The 26,343-nt window shown below is 42.4% G+C and overlaps 1 protein-coding gene across 1 annotated transcript in view; it reads left to right on the forward strand.

Annotated features, from left to right (window-relative positions):
- The window catches only part of Ogdh (oxoglutarate dehydrogenase), a 66,073-nt gene that overhangs the window by 25,449 nt on the left and 14,281 nt on the right, over positions 1–26,343 (forward strand). Inside the window, 8 exon segments of the mRNA XM_032916969.1 lie at positions 3,950–3,994; positions 12,950–13,065; positions 17,030–17,184; positions 17,402–17,548; positions 18,180–18,270; position 18,639; positions 18,746–18,798; positions 18,800–18,919. Of these exon segments, the coding sequence (XP_032772860.1) occupies positions 3,950–3,994; positions 12,950–13,065; positions 17,030–17,184; positions 17,402–17,548; positions 18,180–18,270; position 18,639; positions 18,746–18,798; positions 18,800–18,919 (728 nt within the window).

The following is a 26,343-nucleotide window of genomic DNA, read 5'->3' on the forward strand; positions in this document are numbered from 1 at the left end:
GCACCCCCCATAGCAGTCAGGCTAGAGACCACAAAGGGCTAGTTTTCCATTGATAATAAAAAATTGTACTAGAGAGAAGCAGAGGAAAAACTGGCCCTTCTCTCTACCCCTGGAACCTGCATTAAAACGTAGCTCTATCTGTGCATTAAATAATTGGGGGCCTTCAGGCTACCCCCCCCCTCAGACTTGTAGGTCAAGGCAAGCTTAGCAGTCCTTGAAGAGTTAAAAACCTCAAGGAATTCCAATAGAGTCCAGCTCCTAAGTCTCTATTCTAGTAGTCTGCCCTGCCTTTCTCCCCTCCCCCGCACCCCAGCCCCCTCCTTGGGGCTTAGCTTCATATCCACTTTTTCATGTCCTCAGTGTTGTTGTGCTTCTGTGAGGATCATAGTTGAAGACTTTATAAATCATAAAGCTCAAGTGCATAGAAATGGCTCAGCACTCTCTGAGATCCTCTTCACAACTCCCTGTGGATGCATGTGGATAAGCTAAGATTCAGGGGTGAGAAAAGGACATTTGATGTTGTGTAGTGTGTTTGTTTGTTTTTAAGATAGGGTCTCACCCAAGCAGGCATAGGACTTGCTCTGTAGTCCAGGCTGGCATCGAACTCCTGAGTTTTCTTGTTTTCATCTCCCAGGTTCTGGAATTACAGAGATGTACCACCTGATCCTGTAAGTTTTATTTATTTTAATGAGTAAAATTATAAACCCCTAAGCAGATCTTACACTCTCTGTATAGTCATGGCTGGTCTGAAACTTATGGTTTTCCCGCCTGGGTTTTGCAAGTGTTGGTTAATGCAGCCCTTTGCCACCATGATCACCTTCCTCCTAAATTCCATCCATCAAATTCAGGGCCTCAAGTAAGCAGGGCATATACTCTACCATTTAGCTACATCCCATCTCTGATACTCTGAATTTTAAATAATGTGACATAAAGATATTTGTAAGTTAAAAAGGTGTCAGTTGTTAGATGTGTGAAACTGTAGGAAAAGTAGTTTGAACAACCACCTTTGATGTACATAGGTCTGATAGAAGTTTAGACAGCACACAAATCCCAGCATCTCCTTTTTCTTGAAATACTAACTTTGTAATTCCTGACTGGATGACCTTAAGCTAGATACTTAACCTCTGTGTCTCAAGTCTCCTCATCTTTAAGGCAGATGTGCTGATCTCACCTAAGGTTAAGAGTTAAGCCGTGTATAGAGGAGCATACCTGTATCACGAGCTCTCTGTGTAAGCCAGTGTGATCCTCCTGTCTCTGGGATCCCGGGCTTTTATTTGTGAGCCAGCATACCTGGTATCTCTCTCCTTCCTGTCTGTCTCCATGCCTTCCACTTCTCCCCTGACCCCTCAACTAGGCTGGGCTCAGAGGGCCCTACTGCCTCATCCTCCTGAATAACTAGGACTGGGCTTTTCATTAAGAATTATGGGTTATATTCCATGGTTATACTCATGGTGTCTGGACTAGGGATACATTTTTCATGTGTGCAGGGTTGTGGACTTCCCTTTAGGACACATTTCCTGTCCTCCACAGCCATGGTTTGCTCCATGTGTTTTCTGCTTCTGTTGTAGTGCAGGTAAGGCATCCCATGGCCTCCTGGCAGGAAGATCTTTGAGGCTTTTCCTAGATGACTCTAAAGAAGGCTCATGGGTTGAGGTACCAAGGTAGAAACGAGTGTATGTTACACAATGACTGAGTTGTTATGAGTGGACAGGTCTAGACAGTGCGCCTCCATCATTGTCGTCCTTTGGAGATAGACAGCTTAGTCAGAAACCGTCAGCCTGCAGGGCTGGCTGCACTGTGGCCCTATTGTTTCGGGCTTTGCGTTCTGTGCTAGTCACTTCTCTCTTGCTCAGTTTGCCATGGGGGGGTGGGGGTGGTGACATCTTGTTCTCATTATCTTTTGACCTCAGTTTTTCCTTTCAAGTATTGTCTCCAAACTAAAGTCCTGCTTAAAACTGCCATCAGCTGTGACTTGTGTTACGTATTCCATGGTAACTTCTCACACGGACATAATGACTATTTTTCCTAATCTTCCTTAGGTATAATTAAGGAATTCAAATGAACATTTTGTCAACAAATATAAGGAAAATGTGAAAATTCTCAAACATACTGTACGTTTAGTGTTTGTAAATTCTTAATAGTATTAAGATATGAGCTTACATTTAGTTTAAAAGTCAATTTTAATTTCAAAATTATGTCAGAATTTCAGCTACTTAAATGAATGTGCATTTGCCTGTGTGGCATTGGACACAGTATACCAGTGTTTCTGTATCCTCCTGACTTCCTTGCGGCATTGAGAAGGATGAGCTGGAAATTCAGTGTGAAACCTCAGTTTGTCTAGAGTTTATTTTGTGGTGCAGTCATTCTTACCGCTCAGACTGGTCTCAAAACCATGTACTCAGACGACCTCCTCCTTCATCATTTCAGGTGGCTGCAACTACACCTGTTTGCCACACCTCCTGGTTCTGCAGTTGCTTTCTTGTCACAGTTTTGGATTTTACCAGCTTATTTAGCATTGCCTGCTGTGTAACCTTAGGTAGCTGGAGAGTAGCAGCCGAAAGCTTCCTTAGGTGACTACAGTCAGGTCTCCTGAAGCTGTATTCAGAGGCCATCAAAGCCGCTAGTGTTCAACAGGGATTTCTTGTGTATGCCTAAGAACTGGTAAATCTATCACATTTACCCCATACGTGTCCTTATCTTTTAGAATAAGGTACACCGCTTACCTTCTCCAGCAACAGGTCTACACTAAACGTCATTGCTGAGAAGACCTGAATGTACTCGGGTACACTGGGACACAGTTGTGCTCTCTATAAATGACAGCATCACTCTTTGGCTGTGTCCTTTGTCTTTGTTTTCAAATTACAAAAGAGATAAAAATATCAACGTACCCAGTGCCTAGAGAGCAAGCAGTATCCCATATGGTATTCAGATATTTTTAACAAGATGGGCAATTTCAGTTCCCTTTGAGACCTTCCCCTGTGTCTGAGCTCTGCAGGATCAAGTTGCTGGCCTGGTCTGTCTGGATTCTAAACTTAAAATGGTCGCCCTCACCTTAAGCAGAGCATTGCTGCTTTTGCAAAGAGCTTGGTGCTCAGGTCTTAGATGCATGCCCCTGCTCACTGGGACCTATTCAGTTTGAACCTCTGCTTGAAGGGAAGTAAGTACCTGGCTGCCCTCGTAGGCACACCCTGGCCACGTTCTGGGTGGAGAGTTTTATATACCTGGTAAATGTTTTGAGCTTCCCTAGTGGCCAGGAAAGTTGGGGTAGAAACACCTAAAAACTCAGAGGTAGAATGCAGTGTGAGGTGTACATAGCTGTGTGTTGTTAAGGATCATAGGGTGCTGGATTCTTCTGTTCCAGTTCTGCCACCTTGCGCAGGGAGACTAAAGATCCTCTTACTCTTCCAGCCGACTTCCCTGAGCCCAGTTCTAAAGGCCGCTACTTCACATCAGCTCTTTTCACTTTCTTTCCCTCCATCTTTAACCACATAGTGCTCTAGAAGCGCGTAAATGACAGTGGCTTCTTGAGGTTAGATTAGAGCAATGGGATCAAATGATGCTGCCTGGTGGCTTTCCAGTGTCAGGAAAGTGGCCTTCCTGTCCCTCGGTTTCCCTTATTCCAGCTCTTCTGTAAACATGTCCACATTTATCAGAACAGGTCTCCACAATTGAACCCCAGATCACAAGACTCATCCTTGTATCCTTTCGTGTGTGTGTGTGTGTGTGTGTGTGTGTGTGTGTGTGTGTGTGTGTGTGTGTGTGTGTGTGTCTGTGTGTGTGTATTTCCATGTCTCACTCATCTGTCCATCATCCCTCCATTGGTGTTACGGTGTCTGTGTTGCCTATCTCTTTGGTGATGGGATAGAATTTTGGTGTTGAGGTTTGAAACTAACTCTCATCTGTCTTTTTCCTTCTGCGCTCACCCATGCTACCCCACTCTGCCTCTCAGATCTTGCAGTTTTCAAGGAGCGACTTCGAATGCTAACAGTAGGAGGTATGAAAATAATGAGCCTTTGACCTTTCTGGAGTTGAGGACTTCATTTGATTAGTATGTGCAACTTTTCCTAGCATGTGATTTTGGGAAAGTTGACACAACATCTATCAGTGTTTTCTGTTTTAAAATATTTTCTTTCCCTTTCACTTAGTTATTAACCTAGTAGAACTGTGCCCTGGTGTAGGCTTGTTTCTGCTCATTTTGTGTTCTGAAGAGCATTTCCATCGTACATCCACGTGCTTTACCTCCGCTGTGCTGTAAACTTCCATCTGCAGCATTATTCACACTTAGCTCCTGCAGGAGCCAGCTGGGAGCCTGAGACCTCATTAGCTCTGCATGGTGGCTTGTCCTCTCCTCTCTGTTGTTTGTGGGTTTGCTAGACTCTGGATTCCTTCAGATTCAGCTTCCGGGCCTTTTGAACAAGGTTTCTAAACTGTCCTCTGATTAAAAGAAAACCAGAGTATTAGTAAAAGCTTTCTGGGGGTGCTTTGTGACCCTTGTTTCTGTGGAGAATGCCCTTGAGGAATCCAGAGTTGAGGTGCTGGGGCCATCTGCCTGCTATCTTCTCTACCTTTGCCTCACTCTCACAGCCAATTTCTTTCTCTTCAGGCTTCTCTTAAGACATTTTTATTTCCCTTTGTCTTATTCATAATATCTATGAAATATTAAACTTGCATTTTGAGACAAATGAAGACTCGTGCAGCTGTAAGAATTAATGACTTTCATAACCTTTAGTAGTATTCCCAGCAGTATCATGACTGTAGCATACATCACACCAGGGTCAAGCCTCACCCTGCCACAAAGCTTGACGCCTGGGAACTACTCTTGTCTTCTTCATTTCTGTAATGTTGTCATTTATGAGTGCTATAGAAATAGAACTTCAGTATTCACATTTTGAGATTGGCTATGTAGAGACACCCCAGGTTGTTAGTGTTTTAATGATGAATGCTATCACATGGTATGGAAATGCAGTTATTTTAAAGGATCTACATGGTAAAGACTTCTGATCTTCTACAAAGCACACAGATTTTATTTTTGTGATGTACACTTCATTAAACTTTTCATCCTGTTGTGCTTTTGTTGTCAATTTTAACTTTTCCCTTAGCCTTAGGATCCCAGAGTTCTTCCCTCATATATTTCGATTGGCTCAGTGGACTGCACCCATAATCATACCACTGGGAGAACAAGGCAGGAGTGTTGCTTTAAGTTTGAGGCCAGCCTGGGCTATAATTTTTTTTTCTTTTTTTACACTATGTTAAGTAAGTCTAGAATACATTTCGAATGTGTTTATATATAAGATCAACGTCTAAATTGAGATTTATTTAAATATTTACTTTGCCTGTAGTCGCTAATTGTTTTGACATTGTTAGCTGGAAAGTCTCTCTTGAGTGAGATTTAGTAGAATCTGGCTGGTGGGTTAGGGCACCTGCAGCCAAGCCTGACGAACCCGAACTTCATTCTTGGGACTCACATGGTGGAGGAAGAGAGCCTTTGACTCCACACGCGTGCCTTGGAACATGTGTGCCTCACACACAAATAACTACGCATAATAAGATTATTTTAACAATCATCCCGTCTTATCTGTGTGGATCTACTTTAGACTTCAGATTTTTTTTTAGTTGTTCATATCCTCCCACCAATTTCACATTTAGATTATTGTGACTATTACGCTTTATTTTTACTGTTATTCTGACAATTTTAGAGTCTTTTAGAATAAGTGTTTCTGTCTACACGAAGCCTTATGTTGTTAGGAATTAGGTTAAAGTTACAGGGAAATTGAGAAGTGTTCCTCCATGGTTCATTTCTTCTAAGCTGTAAATTACCTGGAGAATTTATCGCATTCCCTTTTTATCTGTTTGATATCTCGAGGGTCTTTAGTGACAGCATGGTTCATTCACAACCTGACTTGTGTTGCCCTTGTCTGTGTACAGATCTTAGAGAAGCAGTCCTTTGTTTCCCTGGGTTTTCGCTGTTTTGTGCTCTTCAACTCTATCAATTTCTGTTCTTTTAGTTTTTATGCCTGTCTGTTGGGTTCTGTTTGTTTTTCCCTCTTAGTCCTAGGACCGGGGTTAGAAACAGGTTATTGATTAAAGCCCTTTTTTGTTTTTTGTTTTTTTTTTCTGATGTATGTATTTTTCTACTTTAAGTACCCCTTTATATTTCCCGCAAGCGTTGATAAATTCAGTGCCCACCCCCACACTTGGTGTTTTGTGTAGTTTTGAATACCTTTAGTTTATTTAGAAGTATTTATTGTTTAGTATCTAGGTATTACTGGTTTCTAATTTGATTCTGTTAGGATCACAGTCCTTTTACATATGTTTGTTAGTGTTAATGGCCTAGTCTGTCACCTGTCTTCATGTGTGGCCCGTGGTCATTTGGAAAGAGTGTTGCTTGTTATTCAGTGGAGTGTTCTGTAAACATCAGTTTGGTCTTGTTTGAAGTTTGTTCTCCTAGAGCTATAGTAATCTTTTGATTTTTTTTCTAAGTACTCCTGAGACAGAAGGATTTTGAAATCTTCCAGTTTTACCTAGATAAATTTGTCCATTTCTCCTTTGAGTTTCTTATTCATTTTTGGTTTAGATAGTTTGTAGCTTTTTTTTCCCTTGAGACATGGTTTCACTGTGTAGCCCAGGTTGGCTTTGAACTTAGGCTAGCCTCTAAACTTGTAGCAATCCTCCTGCCTCATCCTCAGTGTTGTGAATCCAAGCTTTTAATATATTAAATGTATATAAAATCTGCTGCTTGTGCATTTAGAATTGTTGTCTTCTCAGTATATATATTGACTCTTTGTCATAATATATCTTTCTGTGTTTTACACTGAAGCCTAATTTATCTGACACTGTATTCCCAACTTTGTACTGGCTTGATGTTACATAATATATTTTTCTGATATTTTCCATCTATTCATGTCACAGTATTATAAGTAAGTTTCTTATAAACAATCATATGCGTAGGTCCTAGTTTTTCTATGGACGTTTATTTTGTTAGTTTTTAAAAATCTACTCTGCCAATTCTTTTTATTTAATGTTATTATATTTAGTGTGGCTACTGATATATTAAGAGTAGAAGTGTACTATTTTATTCTTTCCTGTTTTTTGTGTTTTTCATTTTGTTATTGGCATTGTTAGTGTCAGCCAGGGCCCTGGAAGCCATAACAAGGTAGGTGCAGAACTCATCCTCAAAAAGGCCAATTAAAGAAAGAAAGTAATGGTGAAAAACAGAAAAAGATTTATTCAATGTGGTCACACTGGGAAGAGGAGTAAAGTGGTGGCCCAGTGGCCCCCCTGAGACCATCTCTGGGATCCTAACATAAAGTCAATCTAGGTTTAAGTAGGATGGTGAGAGCTATGCATAACTCAGAGGCCTGGTCAAGCTGTGTCCATCATCATCTCAGACCTGCTCTCTGACAGGCTGTCAGTCTCCAGGTGACAAGTCACCGCCCAAGCACCAGGCTCTAGCCTTTTCCTTTCTCAGGAAGAACTCCTGGGAAATTCCAGTTATCTTGTATAACCAAAGGAGGGTTATAAGTATCACTACCGAGTATCTTTTTTTTTTTTTTAAAGATTTATTTATGTAATGTAAGTACACTGTCGCTGTCTTCAGACACACTAGAAGAGGGCATCAGATCTCATTACAGATGGTTGTGAACCACCATGTGGTTGCTGGGATTTGAACTCAGGACCTCTGGAAGAGCAGTCAGTGCTCTTAACCACTGAGCCATCTCTCCAGCCCACTACAGAATATCTTTATTCTTGCAAAGCAGTTAAAAGAATTCTGGCTTTTACCTTCTCGTCAACTATAGATCTTTAGAGAAATGTTATGAGGGGCAGGAGAGGGGCATGTGCAAGCCATGGTACAGATGTGGAGACCCAAGGACAATTTAGGGTTTACTTTTCTCTATCCACCTTTCCATGCCTTCCGAGAGTAAACCCAGGTTGTCAGTCCGGTGTGGCAAGTACCCACTGAACCAGCCCCTGGATTTCTAAACTCTTATTTTAAACCCTGTCTTTATGAGTGGTTGTCATGTAGCTCCTTTAGCTGCTCTGTGTATTACATTATGTAGACAGAACTACTCAGCCAGAGTAGAACACTTACCTCCTTTCATCTCCATTTATAAAGTGTCAGTCGTAGATACTTTTTCTACATACATTTGAAATGGAGCCACAGTAGACAGTGTCAGACAGTCGCCTCAACCACCAAATACTATTTAGCAGACCCACGATCAGGAGTGATCAGGAGAGTCTGTTGTGTTACTCCTGCTTTGCGTGCTGCTGCTTTGTAAGATTGCTTCTTTTTCTTGTCTCCTCTGTCTGAAGAATTCATTTCCTTTGCCCGTCCTTTTAGGGCCATTCTTTGTGCTCCTAGCTGATTCTCGGGGGCAGGGGGATTGTTTTGTTTTTCTTTCCTGAGAATCTTTTCATTTCCCCTTGTTTTGTTCGTAGGATTCTGAGTAGAGAGATGTGATATCTTTCAGCTATGGGAGCAGTGTACTACCTTTTTCTAACTTTCAGGACTTATGATGAGAAAACCTCTAAATCCCTTTTAGTTTTTGTTTTGTATCATTTTTCTCTGTAAGTGGAGACTTTCCTTTGTTTTTAATTTTCTCAAGTTATACATTTTGGCATTTGTGCCTTATCCTGTGGATTCAACCAGCTTTTTCAATCTGGAAATTTAACTCTTTTGATAGATTTAAGGAAGTTTCCAGCCATTTTCTAAGCACCTTTTCAGGTACTTTCTTTCAGAAATTTGCCCCACATGAATGGAAAATCTTTAATTACATTATCACATGTCCTCAGTGCTTTTTTTTTTTTTTTTTTTTTGGTTCTTTTTTTTCGGAGCTGGGGACCGAACCTAGGGCCTTGCGCCTCCTACTCAGTGCTTTTTTAATGTTAGCTTTCATCCAGTCGGTGGGCATCTGTCTTTCCTTCTTCAGACCCGTAAGTCTCTCTTTTTTTTTTTTTGGATCTTTTTTTCGGAGCTGGGGACCGAACCCAGGGCCTTGCGCTTCCTAGGCAAGCGCTCTACCACTGAGCTAAATCCCCAACCCCCCCGTAAGTCTCTTTACCTGTGCCATTGAGCCTGTCTGGTGAATTTTTTTGTGGGGTTTTTATTGCCTTTTTTAAAAATGTATTTACTCATATTTCTGTGTATGTGTACACTTGTGTGCACACATGTGCTACAGTATATCTGTGGAGGTCAGAGGCCCCTTTGCAGAGGTCGATTCTCTCCACTGTCTGGGGACTAGTCTCCGATCATAAGGTTTTGGTGGCGGGCGCTTTTTCCTATTGAGCCATCACACTGGCCCCTCCATCTGGTGTTTTAGTATGTTTTCAGTTTTTGCCAGGAATTTCAATTTGTAAGTCAGCTTTTTTGTCACTGTATTTATAATTACTCATTGAGATGGTTTTGTGCTGGCTTTATTTGGTTCTTAGATAATTCTAACATCTGTATCTGGGATGACTGTTGGCTATTGCGTCTCACTCATTCTGAAATATTCTTGCTTAGTTTTGCTTTTAGTTTTTGTTTTGGGTTTTGTTTTGTTGTTTGAGACAGGATCTTGTCACATAGACCAGGCTGTATGGCAGACTCACAGGCCCTCCTTTTGCCTCCAGATGTGGAATTAAAAGCGTGCACCACTTCACTTCATTCTCTTTCTTTCCTTTTACTTCTTGTCGTGCAGGGGTTTTATGCCTACCTTTTAAGGGCTCCATTTCTACTTTTTATATAGTAGGCTTGATAGTGATGATTGCTATTTATATTTTTTCGGCTTTTTCATGTAGCCCAGGCTAACCTTAAATTTGTTGTGTACCCGAGGCTGACCTTAACCTCTTGTTCGTCCTACTCACCTCCCAAGTGCTGGAATACACTGCCATGTTGGTCACCAAGCTATTTAGTGTGTAGGGATGCTGTGGACAACTTGAAGGAATCCGTTCTCTTCTTCCACTTCATGGGACTAGGTGATCAACTCATTCATATGGCTTGGTGGCAACCACCTTCACCCACTGAGCCATCTTACCAGCTCTGTTGTGTGTTTTAACATTTTTTTAATAGAAACAAAGACATTTTGGTATTGTGGATTTTGGAATCTTATATAGGTCGGTCATAACAGCCCTCTGGACAGGCTTCTGTCAGGAGCACTGCCTTGTTCCTGTTTTATCCTTGGAGAGGAGGATGTTTTAGACTCAGTCTTGGGTCTTCCCTAAAGACTCAGTGTGGATGCTCAGGTTGTAACAAGTAGAGAGAAACAGTGGGACAGCGTGCAGCAGGGATCGTCTCACATTTTCTGGTCCTGTGAAGCTCCCCGTCCTGATCTTCACATAGAGCAGCTTTTGTGGGGCTTTGCTGTCTGTACTTCCTGAGATTCCTCTGCTGCTCGTTCTCTACTCCCTGTCTGGGATGTGGGAGCGGAAGAGACCCCAGGACTTCCCTGGCTGTCTTTGCCTTCCTTCACCCTTTCAACAGGGCTCCTTTACCTTTGTTTGTTTGTTTTTCCTTTTTTAAAGTCTAAAGTTTGTAGTTAGAATTAGTAAAGAAACAGAAAGAAAGGTGATTTTTTTTTCCACCTCCCCAAAGCAGGTGTATGGGTTTCATTTCTCAAATGACTGAAGATCTAGAAGTGGGTCCAGCACTTCTGATGCTGATCAGGGAGGCACAAGAGCTGTGAGTTAGCACGGAAGGTTACATATACCCCAAGGAGGGAGCATCAAGAGCTCATGCCTCCTCCATCAGATCTTCATGCTGGTGGTGCAGCAGCACAGTTCTCATCTGCAGGTGAATGTGTGCCTGGTTAGCATCAGTCACAACCTGGATACTCTGCACTGAATAGTGTACTGTTTGACACTCTGGTCATGACTGATCTGGACATTTCCGGTGTTTTGTCTTGTTTTACTTGGTGGTTGTTGCTGGTTTGTTTGAAATACAGTCTTCCTGAAACCAACACTGATCTTGAGTTCCTGATCCTCTTGCCTTCATCTCTGAAGTGTTGAACACAGTAACCATGCCTGACCTGGGCTGAGTTTTGTAAACCTAAGATGTTTCTCAAAATAATTGTATAAACCAAGCATTTAGGAGGCTGCTGCTGGAGGCTGCTGCTGCTGGATCAAAGCTGGTTTAATCTGTATAACATGAGCCCACCTTAAAAAACAAAACTACAGAAAAAAACTTAGTTTTTCTCCATAAATACCATGGAGCTGTGGCTTACAAGCTGGGTTATAGGAGGGAAGAGGTTTGTGCTTCCAGATGCCCATAGCTGCTGGTCCTTTATTGATGATACTGTACTGGAAGTGAGTGAGTGGGCCTAAGTAACCCACTTTCACCACCTTCTTCCTTCAGGCTTGGTGTTGGGGGGAGGGGAGTTGGGGGTTTTTGTTTGTTTGTTTTGGGGGTTTGTTTGTTTTTTGTCTTTTGCTTTAATGAAATTAAAGGGGCTTAGGGAAAAATATACCTTGTTTTTGAAGACTTAAGGATATAATACTACCCCAGCTGCATAGTGGTGTGTGTCTTTAATCCCAGCACTCAGGAGACAGAAATAGGCTTATCTCTGAGTTTGAGGACATCTAGGGCTATGCACAAAGACCCTGCCTCAAAAAAAGAGGAAAGAATATAATTTCCCAACCTAGCTTGAAAGAAACATGAAGAGATTGATTCCTGGGCCACTGATGTTGAAGACTGACAAGGAGTTTTTATAAATCCCCCTGAGAAGCAGACATGATGGTGCACACTGTAATTCCACTCCAGAGGCAGAAAGACTACAGAACGTTCAAAGCCATCCTGGTCTACATAGCAAGGCAAGTTGAGAGCTAAATAACAACTGTCAGGGAGCAGAGCCACAAAGTCACCTGGAGATTTGTGTCCCTGCTTATGCTTGCAGGCTTCTGGCATCATTCTGGTTCCCTGATTCATGGGTCTCACAGCAGCCTTAGTTACACTTAACTCAGGCAGAAACGAGACTGCTTTTATCTCAGGCCATCAGATGCCAGGCTCTGCATGCTGTCTGCTGGTTCAGCTTTCATTCTGGAGCCTGAGAAAGTGCTGGCAGCAGGTATTCAAGTGCTAGTGACTTACACTGTGCTCTTTGCGCTTCTTGAATTGATACATTATTTCAGAGTAAGTGCCAAACTGGAAACAAACTAATGGTATCATTTGATAGTTTGCTCCTTTAATGATTTCAAGATGAAACAAGCATGATGCTCAAGAAAAGAGCCTCCTACTGTTCTTTCCAGTTTGAAACAGCTTTCAGATGAAGAGGCCTCTCCCCTGTAGAGACTGCTTCAGGGAGCATGGATAGTGAAAGTGAGGGTTAGCTCTGTAATAGCACTGCAGAATATCCCTGGAATGGCTAGCAGTTTGGGCGTTCCAGGAAAAGAGGCTTGCCCTTAATCCAAGGCTGTCTCCCTCTCTCTGCTGCCCTAGTTGTATCCTGAAGAGCAGGTCTCCCGCCAGCCGCTTGGTTCCCAGTGACTGTTTCTCCCTCACATTGGAGACCCAGCTTGGTCACTCACTGTGTAATATGTACTCACGTTACTGTTAAATGACTCATGTATATGGTCTGCTATTCTCTATCAGTTCCCCATTTTTCTACTTTAACTCTCTTAACTTTTTATTTACTTTTTGATTGATTTCTTTGACTCCTTCCACCTCTCCAAATTGGCTTTTATCTTTGGACTTTCAAATAAATTTAACTCTAAATTGTAAATAATTGCCAAATACTAGACTAATATGTGCATAATCGCTTTATTCTGGTTTACCGAGTAATAATCTTCATGTGTAGTTATTAAGGTTTCTGCTTCTGATGGTAAATATTGCTTGTTTTCATATACATCAGGGTATGTGATATTTTTTTTCTTTTCTTTCTTTTTTTTTTTTTTTTTTTTTTTTTTTTTTTTTTTGCTCATTGGGGCATCCTTCCTATAAATCAGACCCCTGCATGGCTATGCTTATCCTCATCATCTGTAGGGTTCTATGGCTCACACGAGTCTGACTTTGATAAGGTCTTCCACTTACCCACCACCACTTTCATCGGGGGACAGGAGCCAGCACTTCCTCTTCGGGAGATCATCCGTCGGCTGGAGGTAAGAGCAGTTATTAGGAAAAAGTCTAACAGATGTTAGACCTGGCTATGTGTTTGTTTTTGGTCCTATGTTTTTAGAAACTGAAAGATAACCTTTTTTGTTTTTCTGTTTTATAGCTAGAAACCTACTTTTTGGTTAAAAAACATTAAAAACCTGTTTTCAGATTCCCTAGATTTTTTTTTCAGGTGCAAGTTGTCAGCCTGGAAATTTCTTCTACCTTTGTATAGGCCTGGAGCACCACTCCTTCCTTTCAGTTCTCCGTCCCTGTTTTTTCTTCCTTCCTGAACTTATCAGTATTCAGGGGACCCGCTTACATGTACTACAAGCAGCGGCTGAGAGCCTGGCCTTGGGCTGCTATGTGCCCTCTCTCTTGGACAAGTTATTGCCTCTGTTCTGTATATAAGGGTAATTGTGGTGCCTGTTTCAGAAGGGAGTAGATTTGCTGAGAGGCCCTGGCCCATTGTTAACTATTGAGCACTAACTATTGGCTGGATGGTGGCAGTGCACACCATCAGGAGGCAGAGGCAGGCAGATCTTTGAGTTTGAGGCTAACCTGGCCCACAGAACTTGAAGTGGGCAAAATGCCTGGACAACTTTTAACTGTCGAAATGATGTGTTTAGTATATTGGCTCAAATAAAATAGGACAATTAATCTCACCTGTTTCTACTTGGAAAATTGAGCTTACTAAAGATATATTTGCTAAGCTCTGTTTAATTGTATCACAACACATGCACACACTACATGTTATGATAATGAGAGGTTTATGTGCATTCCTTATTTTGAGTTGGGATTGCTCTTGGACAACAGTTAGGGCTTAGGCTCTCTGGGGTCTTGTGTATTTCTCCTGGCTCTTGGACATAGAAGCTCTATCATCCAAACCACACAGACAATGCCCCAGATAAGCCGGTTCTTCCACAAGAAGCCATGTCCCTCCCAAGTGACTTGGCTTTTCTGTGTCCCAACCTTTATCTTATTTATTCTAGTGCTGTCAGGACAGCAGTCAGATGAGAGCCATTTATACCAAGAACCTGTGTCACTTTCTAGGAGTCTGGTGAGGATGTGCACACACCACTTCATGCAAAACAAAGAATCTATTGCCTTTTTTCCCAGGTCCTTTGGCACCTCCATTTCCTCCTCTGGGGAAGGAAGAGTGGCTCATGTCTCCTGTTCATTTCCCAAGATTCTTGATACTGGTGTGAAGGAGTAAACAGCCCATAGCATGCTCGAGGGCCCTCCCCTTTTTCCCTCTGTTTGTCACATCTGGTAGCTCTTGAAAAACATTAGCAGTAGCACTTCTCAACCTCCTTAAACTAGTTTCATTAGAGCAGAAAGCTAAGAGCTCCCAAAATTCACATAACTTCCCAAAACTTACACAACTTTCCAAAACAAATTGAGTTCTCCTGAGAACTGAGCCAAGGACAGAGGGAACAAAAACGTTATCTACTGTCCAGATCTGTCTTAGTCAGGGTTTCTATTCCTGCACAAACATCATGACCAAGAAGTTGGGGAGGAAAGGGTTTATTCAGCTTACACTTCCACTTTGCTGTTCCTCACCAAAGGAAGTCAGGACTGGAACTCCCATGGGGCAGGAAGCAGGAGCTGATGCAGAGGCCATGGAGGGATGTTACTTACTGGCTTGCTTCCCCTGGCTTGCTCAGCTTGCTCTCATAGAACCCAAGACTCCCAGCCCAGACTCACAATGGGCTGGGTCCTCCCCACTGGATCACTAATTGAGAAAATGCCTTACAACTGGGTCTCATGGAGGCATTTCCTCAACTGAAGGTCCTTTCTCTGTGATAACTTCAGCTTGTGTCAAGTTGACACACAAAACCAGCCGGTACAAGATGTCTAACTGCATTTCTGAAGTAATGCTGACAAATTAGGGAGAATGTTGATGTTTGGAGGCTTTGACTCAGTAGTTTTCTCTGAGCTTTTAGTTGTTCAGTGATGGAAGTTCTGCCTAGTGGACTTAAAGGGCATAATGGATGGTCTGGGCAACAGACGACTGTGCAGGGGTCAGCTCAGTAGTGACCAAGGGAAGTCTTCTGTCCTCAGCATTACCCCAGCAGCAGGCCACATGGCAGTGAGAGGCAGAGAAGCCCGTTGTTGGTGTAGCAGGAAGAACCTCTGGGACACTTGGTGTTAATAGCCTCGCTGGGGCTGAGTTATACAGAAGCACACCTTATTTTGCTGGTCATGTGCAGAACTGAGACATGACAATAGATTGGTGAAGCTGTGAAGCTAAGGGTAGCTCAGTCTGACTTAGCAGTTCTAAGGCTTATTATCTTAGATGCTACATCATCCGTTCTGGGGAGGTAGAGGCAGAACAATCTCTGCTTGAGGCCAGCTTGGTCTAATAGCAAAGTACCAAGCCTACATAGTGAGACCCTGTCTCAGAAAAACTAAAAGGAAAAAGAAATGTCATGTAGATTGATTAAAACCTTTAATTTCGGGGGCTGGAGAATTGGCTCAGTGGTTAAGAGCACTGACTGCTCTTCCCGAGGTCGTAAGTTCAATTCCCAGCAACCACATGATGGCTCACAACCATCTGTAATGGGATCTAATGCCCTCTTCTGGTGTGTCTGAAGACAGATATAGTGTACTTGTGTACATTAAATAAATAAATATTTAAAAAAAAAACAAAAATCCTTTAATTTCAAAAGTCTTTCCAGCAATTTGATTTTTCTTTTGGCTACAAAAGCTGTAGTATATTGTGAACAGAAGTTCAGGAAAAGTCTGTTTTATTGTTCAAAGGACAGACACCTGACCATAAATTCAACAAGCCTTTAACTACCAGTGCCAGCTGACCTCATTGTCTAAACCGGATGGAGTCCCTGGGCTTGTGTTCGGATTCTGGCTCTGAAGACGGCTGGGGTGGAGGGTCTGCTGTTGCCTTTGCTAGCTCAGTGTGCTCCTGGCTTGCGCACCTGTGGTCTGGGCCTCCAATCTAGTCGTGTAAGTGGTAAAGGCTCAGCAAGGAGCATGAGTGTGCAAGAATACCGGAGTTAGGCATCCCTGAAGGGAACTTACAAGATCCCTCCAGTTGTATAGGCTATTTCTCTTTTCTTCTTAACTTCCTTTCCATAAGAGCCAGCTCTATTGCTGGTCTCCACCTTTGCAGAACTGACCGCTACCTCCTTTCTCAGGTGTGATTCAAGAAGACTTATTGGGTCTATTGAAGACCTGTGCTTTTACCCAGGCATGGTGTCACATGCTACCACCATCATTATCATTATTATTATTAAATTATTGGGATGAATACCTTTAATCCAAGCATTTGGTAGGCAGAGATAAGTGAATCTCTGTGAGTTCAAAGCCAAATTGGTCTACGTAGTGAGTTTGAAGCTAGCCCAAGCTATACAGTCTCAGAAAAAAAAGTCATGTCCTTTTCCCTGAGCTGTCCCGTTCTTCAGACCTGAAGTTTCCAGAGGAGTCAGTTATTAGAAAGTTGAGGTTAAAAGGTTTTAAGTCTTTAAGTAACCACCAAGCTCACTAGTTTTTCTTTTCATGGATGGTGGACATACTGTAAAGTCAGCCTACCTTTCTTAGAAAAGGATCCAGTCCAAAAGCTGGCATGGTCTTCACTACCTCTATGAAAATAATGAACCTGTTGTTCATTAGCCTGGCCTCTTACCCCTCAGGTTCCCAGTCCTAAGAAAAGGTTATGGCTATGTTAGAAGGACTTCAGAAGCTAAGTGTGGCTTATCCTGGCATGAGAGAGGCCAAGGCAGGAGGATTACAACTTGATTTCTGCCTTCTGTCAGAGCACCTTGGCTGGAAAAAGGAAGTTTGCTTCTCCCTGGCCTGAATAAAAGGGCAGTGGTAATCTTCACACAGTGTGGCTGGGTTAAACATTCCCTTGCCAGTATGGAGGGCAGTGGACAGGTAGATGGCTTATTGCTGACACACTGGAATAGTTTATGTTCACCATTGACTCTTGTGTCCCTGTATATATGTGGACAGATGGCCTACTGCCAGCACATTGGTGTGGAGTTCATGTTCATTAACGATTTGGAGCAATGCCAGTGGATCCGGCAGAAGTTTGAGACCCCTGGGATCATGCAGTTCACCAATGAGGAGAAGCGGACCCTGCTGGCCAGGCTTGTACGGTCCACCAGGTAAAGCATGTGGTCGGGCCATGGGCTCCCAGGCCCACTTATGGGGTGTTGGTCGCCTGTCCTCCAGGCATGGGAATGGCTGTATCGACAAATATGTGATAGGTTTGGCCAGGCGAATAAAGTTGGCCTCCATTGTACCCTCTTGTCATTGGAGAATGCTTATACTGAGGCTGGGCCTGTAGGCATCGCTCTTCAAGTTGACTGATTCTCCATCCAGGTTTGAGGAGTTCCTGCAGCGAAAGTGGTCCTCTGAGAAGCGTTTTGGTCTGGAAGGCTGTGAGGTGCTGATCCCTGCCCTCAAGACAATCATTGACATGTCAAGTGCAAATGGAGTGGACTATGTGATCATGGGGATGCCACACAGGTACTTCAGGCCCTTAGGGCCTGGAAGGGACAGAAGGCCCTGCGGCTCCTGCATGGAGTGGCAGCTAGAGATCTGAGAATGCCTGAGTGTATTAGGATGTGTTGCTTTCCAGGGCCCTTACACTCCCACGTCAGGATGACTGCAGAGTCAGTCTCAGAGCCAAATATAATTACACTTGTATTTCATTCTATAGGAGTTTGGTTAAAATTAAATCCAGGTGGGCATGGTAGTATGTGCCTATAATCTCAGTTCTTGAGAGGCTATGGCAGGAAAAGCACAAATTTGAAGTCCATGTTGGGCTACAGTAAGTTCTAAACTAGCTTTTGCTACAGAATAAAAGTATGTCTCATAAGTAAACCCAGTGCCATTGCTGCTGTCTCACTTGTAACAATGACTGCTCTCTGAGATCTGGGAGAGACGGGGAGCTGGGCTCGTAGTTCTGTACTTTCTACCTTTCTCTTGTCTGTGTGCTATGGCTCTGCATGCCCAACAGCCAGAGAGTTGGTGTCCACATCAGCTTTGAATCACAACATTCTTGGGCTACAAACCAAGGAGATGCTGCTGTGTCCTGGGTAGGGGCAGGGTGGAGCAGCTTTGCCCTGGAGCTTACTCACTGTTCCCTGTGTCCCAGAGGACGACTGAACGTGCTTGCGAATGTCATCAGGAAGGAGCTGGAGCAGATATTCTGTCAGTTTGACTCGAAGCTGGAGGCAGCTGATGAGGTGAGCTTCTGTGAGGAGGAATGTCCGCTACAGTCGTCTCAGCCTGCTTGAGACTCCCAGGTTTCTCAGAATCTTAATTGAAGCTCTGCTCTTACACACCATTTACAGTTTGCCTTCCTTATCAGAATTGGCCAACCTCCTCTACCCTGAAGCCTTATATTCCTCCTGCTGGGGCAACAATATTCCTTCTGCCCAAGTAACTCTATATTTGTGCATGGGAGGTATAATATTGGGGAGAGCCTCCTCATCCTTCCACAGTTAGGTCCCAGGGAGCTGTGTTCCATGGGTACCGCCATTGAGAATGAACCTTCTAACCAATATCACTTGTCTTTTATTTTGTTTGTCCCATTGTCTTAAACATAGACCAGGGTTGCTCAAACTCAAAGATCCACCTGTCTCTGCCTCTCCCAAAGCACTAGGGCTCAAAGGCATGTGCACCACTGCCCTGGCATCACTTGGTCATTTTTATCTTCAGGGTCTGGGGACATGAAGTACCACCTGGCATGTATCACCATGATCAACCGTAAGGACTGACAGAAACACTCTGTCCTTGGTGGCTAACCCTTCCCACTTAGAGGCTGCTGACCCTGTAGTGATGGGAAAGACCAAAGCTGAACAGTTCTACTGTGGAGACACTGAAGGGAAAAAGGTGAGGCCCTAAGAGGTCTATGAGCACAGGTGTCGTCCCATGGCTTCCTACACTTATAATCACCAAAACCGTGGAAGGCGTTACCTTGTGTCTTCAAAGTACTGATGTAGAAGCCAGTTTTGGTTATGGACAGAAAAGGGGACTGCAAAGAAAAGGTGTGGGGCGCAGATGGTCAGGAGAGATTTGTCACTGGTGAGGCCAGAAGTGTGTAATAGACAGCCCCAAACTGCCATGGTGTTTCCTTTGTGTGACAGAATACTGGGTATTGGTTGGCTAGCTTGCTCAAATATAAAAACCCTTATCTGACTGTAGTCTTATTATTATTTAACCTCAGGATGTAATTCTTAGTTGTAGCAAATTTTGTATCTGTATAGTAAATTGTATAGTTCTTACTAATAGTGATACAGAAATGAAAGGAGAAAAGCTCAGTTTACATGGTACATTGATTGATAAGTTAAAAAGGCACTGTTAACCTTCTTTCAAGCAACTTTATTCTGTTTGAAGAAATAGGGGTAAATGAAAGGAGGCAAATGTCAGGAAGTCAGGGAACATGTGTAAGGGAAGCAGATCTGCAAAGTGAGGCATAGCACTGTAGAATAAGCGTTCATAGATGTGTTGTAGTGGATGAGGACTAAGGCAGACGGACGGACATATCAGGGCTGGAGAACTGACTTGTGGTTAAGAATACATGATACTCCTGCCACTCAATTCCCAACACTCACGTCAGACCTCTCCATAACTGTCTGCAACTCCAGCTTCAGGGAATCTAATGCTTTCTGCCTCAGCACACCCTTCAGTGGTGCACATGCACGCACACATAATTAAAACACACAAAAATTAAAATATTTAATTGAAGAAACAATATGATTTAGGGAGATAGGAAGAAATGAATGTTCTGTACAGATGTATTAAGAAGAGAGGTTTTGGACCATAGCAGCAAGCCAAACCTCTCAGTTTTAGTAGGAAGAATCAATCCTCTTACTGGGGTCTGCAATACTTTTTTTTTTTTTTTAATTTAAAGATAAAGACTCAATTTAGAACAGGCTGGTCTCATCTAAGAGATTCTGCCCAGCCCGAGAGCTGGGATTGTATATGTGAGCCACCATACCTGGTTTTGATACTTAAAATACTCTAATTCAGGGCTGGAGAGATGTTGTAGCCATTAAGAGCACTTGTTGCTCTTGAAGATGTGGTACACAGGAGGTAAAACACCTACACATAAATTTAAAAGCCCTGTAAATCACATTATCAGGCTTAGCCGCTTAGAGGAAGGTGACAGAGCTGGCCTGGGATAGCTTTGGGAGCTGAAAGCAGTTTCTCATTTATGATGATCACTGTCACGGGCACATAAAGGATACTTACTGGTTCCAGTTCAGGGGCTGGGTGGTGCCTGAACAGAAAATCTTTTAAGTAGATACAGAATGTCTGCAGTGAGGCTCCTTGTCTTAAATGTAGCCTCTCACCCACTTAGAACACTAGGGTTTTGTGATGGGGCTGGCCCAGATATTTAGTCCTGGGTAATAAAATAAAGTTGTAACTAGGTTTGGATGATGTCTGCATTTGAAAATGTGGACAACAAGCCACTCAGGCAGACATTGTTTAGAAAGTTAGATGATGACATAGACAGACTAAGAGAAGTCATGAACCAAATGGACTTAACAGATATTTATAGAACATTCTATCCTAAAAGAAAAGGATATATCTTCTTCTCACCACCTCATGGTACTTTCTCCAAAATTGACCATATAATTGGTCATAAAACAGGCCTCAACAGATACAGAAAGGTAGAAATAATCCCATGCATCCTATCAGACCACCACGGGCTAAAGCTGGTCTTCAATAACAATAAGGGAAGAATGCCCACATATACATGGAAGTTGAACAATGCTCTACTCAATGATAACCTGGTCAAGGAAGAAATGAAAGAAATTAAAGACTTTTAGAATTTAATGAAAATGGGGCTAGAGAGATGGCTCAGAGGTTCAGAGCACTGGCTGCTCTTCCAGAGATCCTGAGTTCAATTCCCAGCAACCACACGGTGGCTCACGACCACCTGTAATCAGGTCTGGTGCCCTCTTCTGGCCTGTAGTTGCATACATGCAGGCAGAAAGCTGTATGATGTATACATAATAAATAAATAAATTTAAAAAAAAGATATAGCAAAATTATCAGATCTGAATCTTAAATTATTTAAAAAAAAATAAGAATTTAATGAAAATGAAGGTACAGGGCTGGAGAGATGGCTCAGTGGTTAAGAGCACCAAATGTGGGGTTGGGGATTTAGCTCAGTGGTAGAGCGCTTGCCTAGGAAGCACAAGGCCCTGGGTTCGGTCCCCAGCTCCGAAAAAAAAGAACCAAAAAAAAAGCACCAAATGCTCTTCCAGAGGTCCGGAGTTCAATTCCCAACAACCACATGGTGGCTCACAACCATCTGTAATGAGATCCGATGCCCTCTTTGGGTGTGTCTGAAGATACCTACAGTGTACTCATATAAATAAAATAAATGAATCTTTAAAAAAAAAAAAAAAAGAAAAGAAAATGAAGGTACAACATACCCAAACTTATGGGACACAATGAAAGCTGTGCTAAGAGGAAAATTCATAGCTCTGAGTGCCTGCAGAAAGAAACAGGAAAGAGCATATGTCAGCAGCTTGACAGCACACCTAAAAGCTCTAGAACAAAAAGAAGCAAATACACCCAGGAGGAGTAGAAGGCAGGAAATAATCAAACTCAGAGCTGAAATCAACCAAATAGAAACAAAAAGGACCATAGAAAGAATCAACAGAACCAAAAGTTGGTTCTTTGAGAAAATCAACAAGATAGATAAACCCTAAGCTAGACTAACGAGAGGACACAGAGAGTGTGTACAAATTAACAAAATCAGAAATGAAAAGGGAGACATAACTACAGATTCAGAGGAAATTCAAAAAATCATCAGATCTTACTATAAAAGCCTATATTCAACAAAACTTGAAAATCTGCAGGAAATGGACAATTTCCTAGACAGATACCAGGTACTGAAGTTAAATCAGGAACAGATAAACCATTTAAACAACCCCATAACTCCTAACGAAATAGAGGTCTCCCAACCAAAAAGAGCCCAGGTCCAGACGGGTTTAGTGCAGAATTCTATCAGACCTTCATAGAAGACTTCATACCAATACTATCTAAACTATTCCACAAAATTGAAACAGATGGAGCGCTACCGAATTCCTTCTATGAAGCCACAATTACTTTTATACCTAAACCACACAAAGACCCAACAAAGAAAGAGAACGCAAAAATACTCAATAAAATTCTGGCAAACCAAATCCAAGAGCACATCAAAACAATCATCCACCATGATCAAGTAGTCTTCATCCCAGGCATGCAGGGATGGTTTAATATACAGAAAACCATCAACGTGATCCATTATATAAACAAACTGAAAGAACAAAACCACATAATCATTTCATTAGATGCTGAGGAAGCATTTGACAAAATTCAACACCCCTTCATGATAAAAGTCCTGCAAAGAATAGGAATTCAAGGCCCATACCTAAACATAGTAAAAGCCATATACAGCAAACCAGTAGCTAACATTAAACTAAATGGAGAGAAACTTGAAGCAATCCCACTAAAATCAGGGACTACACAAGGCTGCCCACTCTCTCCCTACTTATTCAATATAGTTCTTGAAGTTCTATCCAGAGCAATCAGACAACAAAAGGAGATCAAGGGGATACAGATTGGAAAAGAAGAAGTCAAAATACCACTATTTGCAGATGATATGATAATATATTTAAGTGATCCCAAAAGTTCCACCAGAGAACTACTAAACCTGATAAACACCTTCAGCAAAGTGGCTGAGTATAAAATTAACTCAAATAAATCAGTAGTCTTCATCTACACAAAAGAGAAACAAGTCGAGAAAGAAATTAGGGAAACGACACCCTTCATAATAGTCCCAAATAATATAAAATACCTCAGTGTGATTTTTAACTAAGCAAGTGAAAGATCTGTGTGATAAGAACTTCAAGCCTCTGAAGAAAGAAATTGAAGAAGACCTCAGAAGATGGAAAGATCTCCCATGCTCATGGATTGGCAGGATTAATATAGTAAAAATGGCCGTTTTACCAAAAGCGATCTACAGATTCAATGCAATCCCCATCAAAATACCAATCCAATTCTTCAGAGAGTTAGAACAATTTGCAAATTCATCTGGAATAACAAAAACCTAGGATAGCTAAAACTATCCTCAACAATAAAAGGACTTCCTGGGGAATCACTATCCCTGAACTCAAGCAGTATTACAGAGCAATAGTGATAAAAACTGCATGGTATTGGTACAGAGACTGACAGATAGACCAGTAGAATAGAATTGAAGACCCAGAAATGAACCCACATACCTATGGGCACTTGATTTTTGATAAAGGAGCCAAAACCATCCAATGGAAAAAAGATAGCATTTTCAGCAAATGGTGCTGGTTCAACTGGAGGTCAGCATGTAGAAGAATGCAGATCGATCCATGCTTATCACCCTGTACTAAGCTTAAGTCCAAGTGGATCAAGGACCTCCACATCAAACCCGATACACTCAAACTAATAGAAGAAAAAGTGGGGAAGTATCTCAAACACATGGGCACTGGAGAAAGTTTCCTGAACAAAACATCAATGACTTATGCTTTAAGATCAAGAATTGACAAATGGGACCTCCTAAAACTGCAAAGCTTCTGTAAGGCAAAGGACACTGTTGTTAGGACAAAACGACAACGAACAGATTGGGAAAAGATCTTTACCAATCCTACAACTGATAAAGGGCTTATATCCAAAATATACAAAGAACTCAAGAAGTTAGACCGCAGGGAGACAAATAACCCTATTAAAAATGGGGTTCAGAGCTAAACAAAGAATTCACAGTTGAGGAATGCTGAATGGCTGAGAAACACCTAAAGAAATGTTCAACATCTTTAGTCATAAGGGAAATGCAAATCAAAACAACCCTGAGATTTCACCTCACACCAGCGAGAATGGCTAAGATCAAAAACTCAGGTGACAGCAAATGCTGGCAAGGATGTGGAGAAAGAGGAACACTCCTCCATTGCTGGTGGGACTGCAAACTGGTACAACCATTCTGGAAATCAGTCTGGAGGTTCCTCAGAAAATTGGACATTGAACTACCTGAGGACCCAGCTATGCCACTCCTGAGCATATACCCAAAAGATGCTCCAACATATAACAAAGACACATGCTCCACTATGTTCATCGCAGGCCTTATTTATAATAGCCAGAAGCTGGAAAGAACCCAGATGCCCTTCAACAGAGGAATGGATACAGAAAATGTGGTATATCTACACAATGGAATATTACTCAGCTATCAAATCAATGACTTTGGGGTTGGGGATTTAGCTCAGTGGTAGAGCGCTTGCCTAGCAAGCGCAAGGCTTTGGATTCGGTCCCCAGCTCCAAAAAAAAAAAAAAAGAAAAGGAAAAAAAAAAAACCAAAAAACAATGACTTTATGAAATTCATAGGCAAATGGAGGGAACTGGAAAATATCATCCTGAGCGAGGTAACCCAATCACAGAAAAACACACATGGTATGCACTCATTGATAAGTGGCTATTAGCCCAAATGCTTGAATTACCCTAGATGCACAGAACACATGAAACTGAAGAAGGATGACCAAAATGCGAATGCTTCACTCCTTCTTTATTTTTTTTTCTTTTTTTTTTCGGAGCCGGGGACCGAACCCAGGGCCTTGCGCTTGCTAGGCAAGCGCTCTACCACTGAGCTAAATCCCCAACCCCTTCACTCCTTCTTTAAAAGAGGAACAAGAATACCCTTGGCAGGGAATAGGGAGGCAATGTTTAGAACAGAGGCAGAAGGAACACCCATTCAGAGCCTGCCCCACATGTGACCCATACATATATAGCCACCAAACTAGATAAGATGGATGAAGCAAAGAAGTGCAGGCCGACAGGAACCGGATGTAGATCTCTCCTGAGAGACATACCCAGAATACAGCAAATGCACAGGCGAATGCCAGCAGCAAACCACTGAACTGAGAATGGGACCCCCGTTGAAGGAATCAGAGAAAAGACTGGAAGAGCTTGAAGGGGCTGGAGACCCCATATGAACAACAATGCCAACAAACCAGAACTTCCAGGGACTAAGCCACTACCCAAAGACTATACATGGACTGACCCTGGGCTCCAACCTCATAGGTAGCAATGAATATCCTAGTAAGAGCACCAGTGGAAGGGGAAGCCCTTGGTCCTGCCAAGACTGGACTCCCAGTGAACAGGATTGTTGGGGGGAGGGTGGTAATGGGGGGAGGATGGGGAAGCCCATATATAAGGGGACAGGGAAGGGTTAGGGGGATGTTGGCCTGGAAACCGGGAAGGGGAATAACAATCGAAATGTAAATAAAAAATACTCAAGTTAATAAAGATAAAAAAAATAAAATAAAAAATAAAGATAAAAAAGTTAAATGACACGGAATAAAATAATGGGAAAGGTGGCAGAGAAGTATGCCACATTATTGGTCTTTTTTAGGATCTTAGTCAAGGGAGTTAGCTAGCCCCTAGTTGGCTGAAAATTCACAGAAGGATATTCTTGTCTACAGCAAATTTTAGACTAGCCTTGGATCATGAAATCCTGTCTTTTAAATGTTGGGGTACCAAAAGGAGAAGTAATTCTGCCTCTTAAATAGTTTCAGACTCACTGCATCCTCAACTCTTCCCTATATCTTTGGCCTGCCCTGCTTCATGCTTAAACACGCCAGCTCACTTCCTTAAAATCAGTTAAGCAATCCTATAGCGGTCTTTGCCTTATTGGTTCTGTGTTTCTGGAGACTCCTGACTAGTATTAGGGATAGAGAGAGCATGGGCTGTGTAGCCAAAGATGGTTCCTCCTAGGGATGCCTAAGCCAATAGGTAAACTCTGGGCAGCCGGAGGAGATGCTGATAGGTGTGGTATGCAAGGACACAGAAATAACCTGTGTTATTTTTATAAATCTTTTACTTATAATATATAGAAATATCAGAATAACGGATGGTATTAAGGGTTTCTTATGCGCACCTGTAGGGCAAGATGGGAATGATCATGAACTGGGGAGAAGGGAGAGGATGCCAGCTAAGAGACGCAGGAGTCACAAATCAGGATCTTCGTTGTCTTGGTGATTTCCTGCTATGAACAGACACCGTGACCAAGGCAGCTCTTATAAGGACAACATTTGGGATTGGCTTACAGGTTCAGAGATTCAGTCCATTATCATCAAGTCAGGAACCAGGCAGGCATGGTGCAGGCAGAGCTGAGAGTCCTACATCTTCATCTGAAGGCTGCTAGTGGAAGACTCACTTCTAGGAAGCTAGGGTGAAGATCTTAAAGCCCACACCCACGGTGACACACCTACTCCAACAAGGCCACGCCTTCTAATGGTGCC

Source organism: Rattus rattus, chromosome 11 (assembly GCF_011064425.1).
Source record: "Rattus rattus isolate New Zealand chromosome 11, Rrattus_CSIRO_v1, whole genome shotgun sequence".
NCBI classification, from domain to species: domain Eukaryota; kingdom Metazoa; phylum Chordata; class Mammalia; order Rodentia; family Muridae; genus Rattus; species Rattus rattus.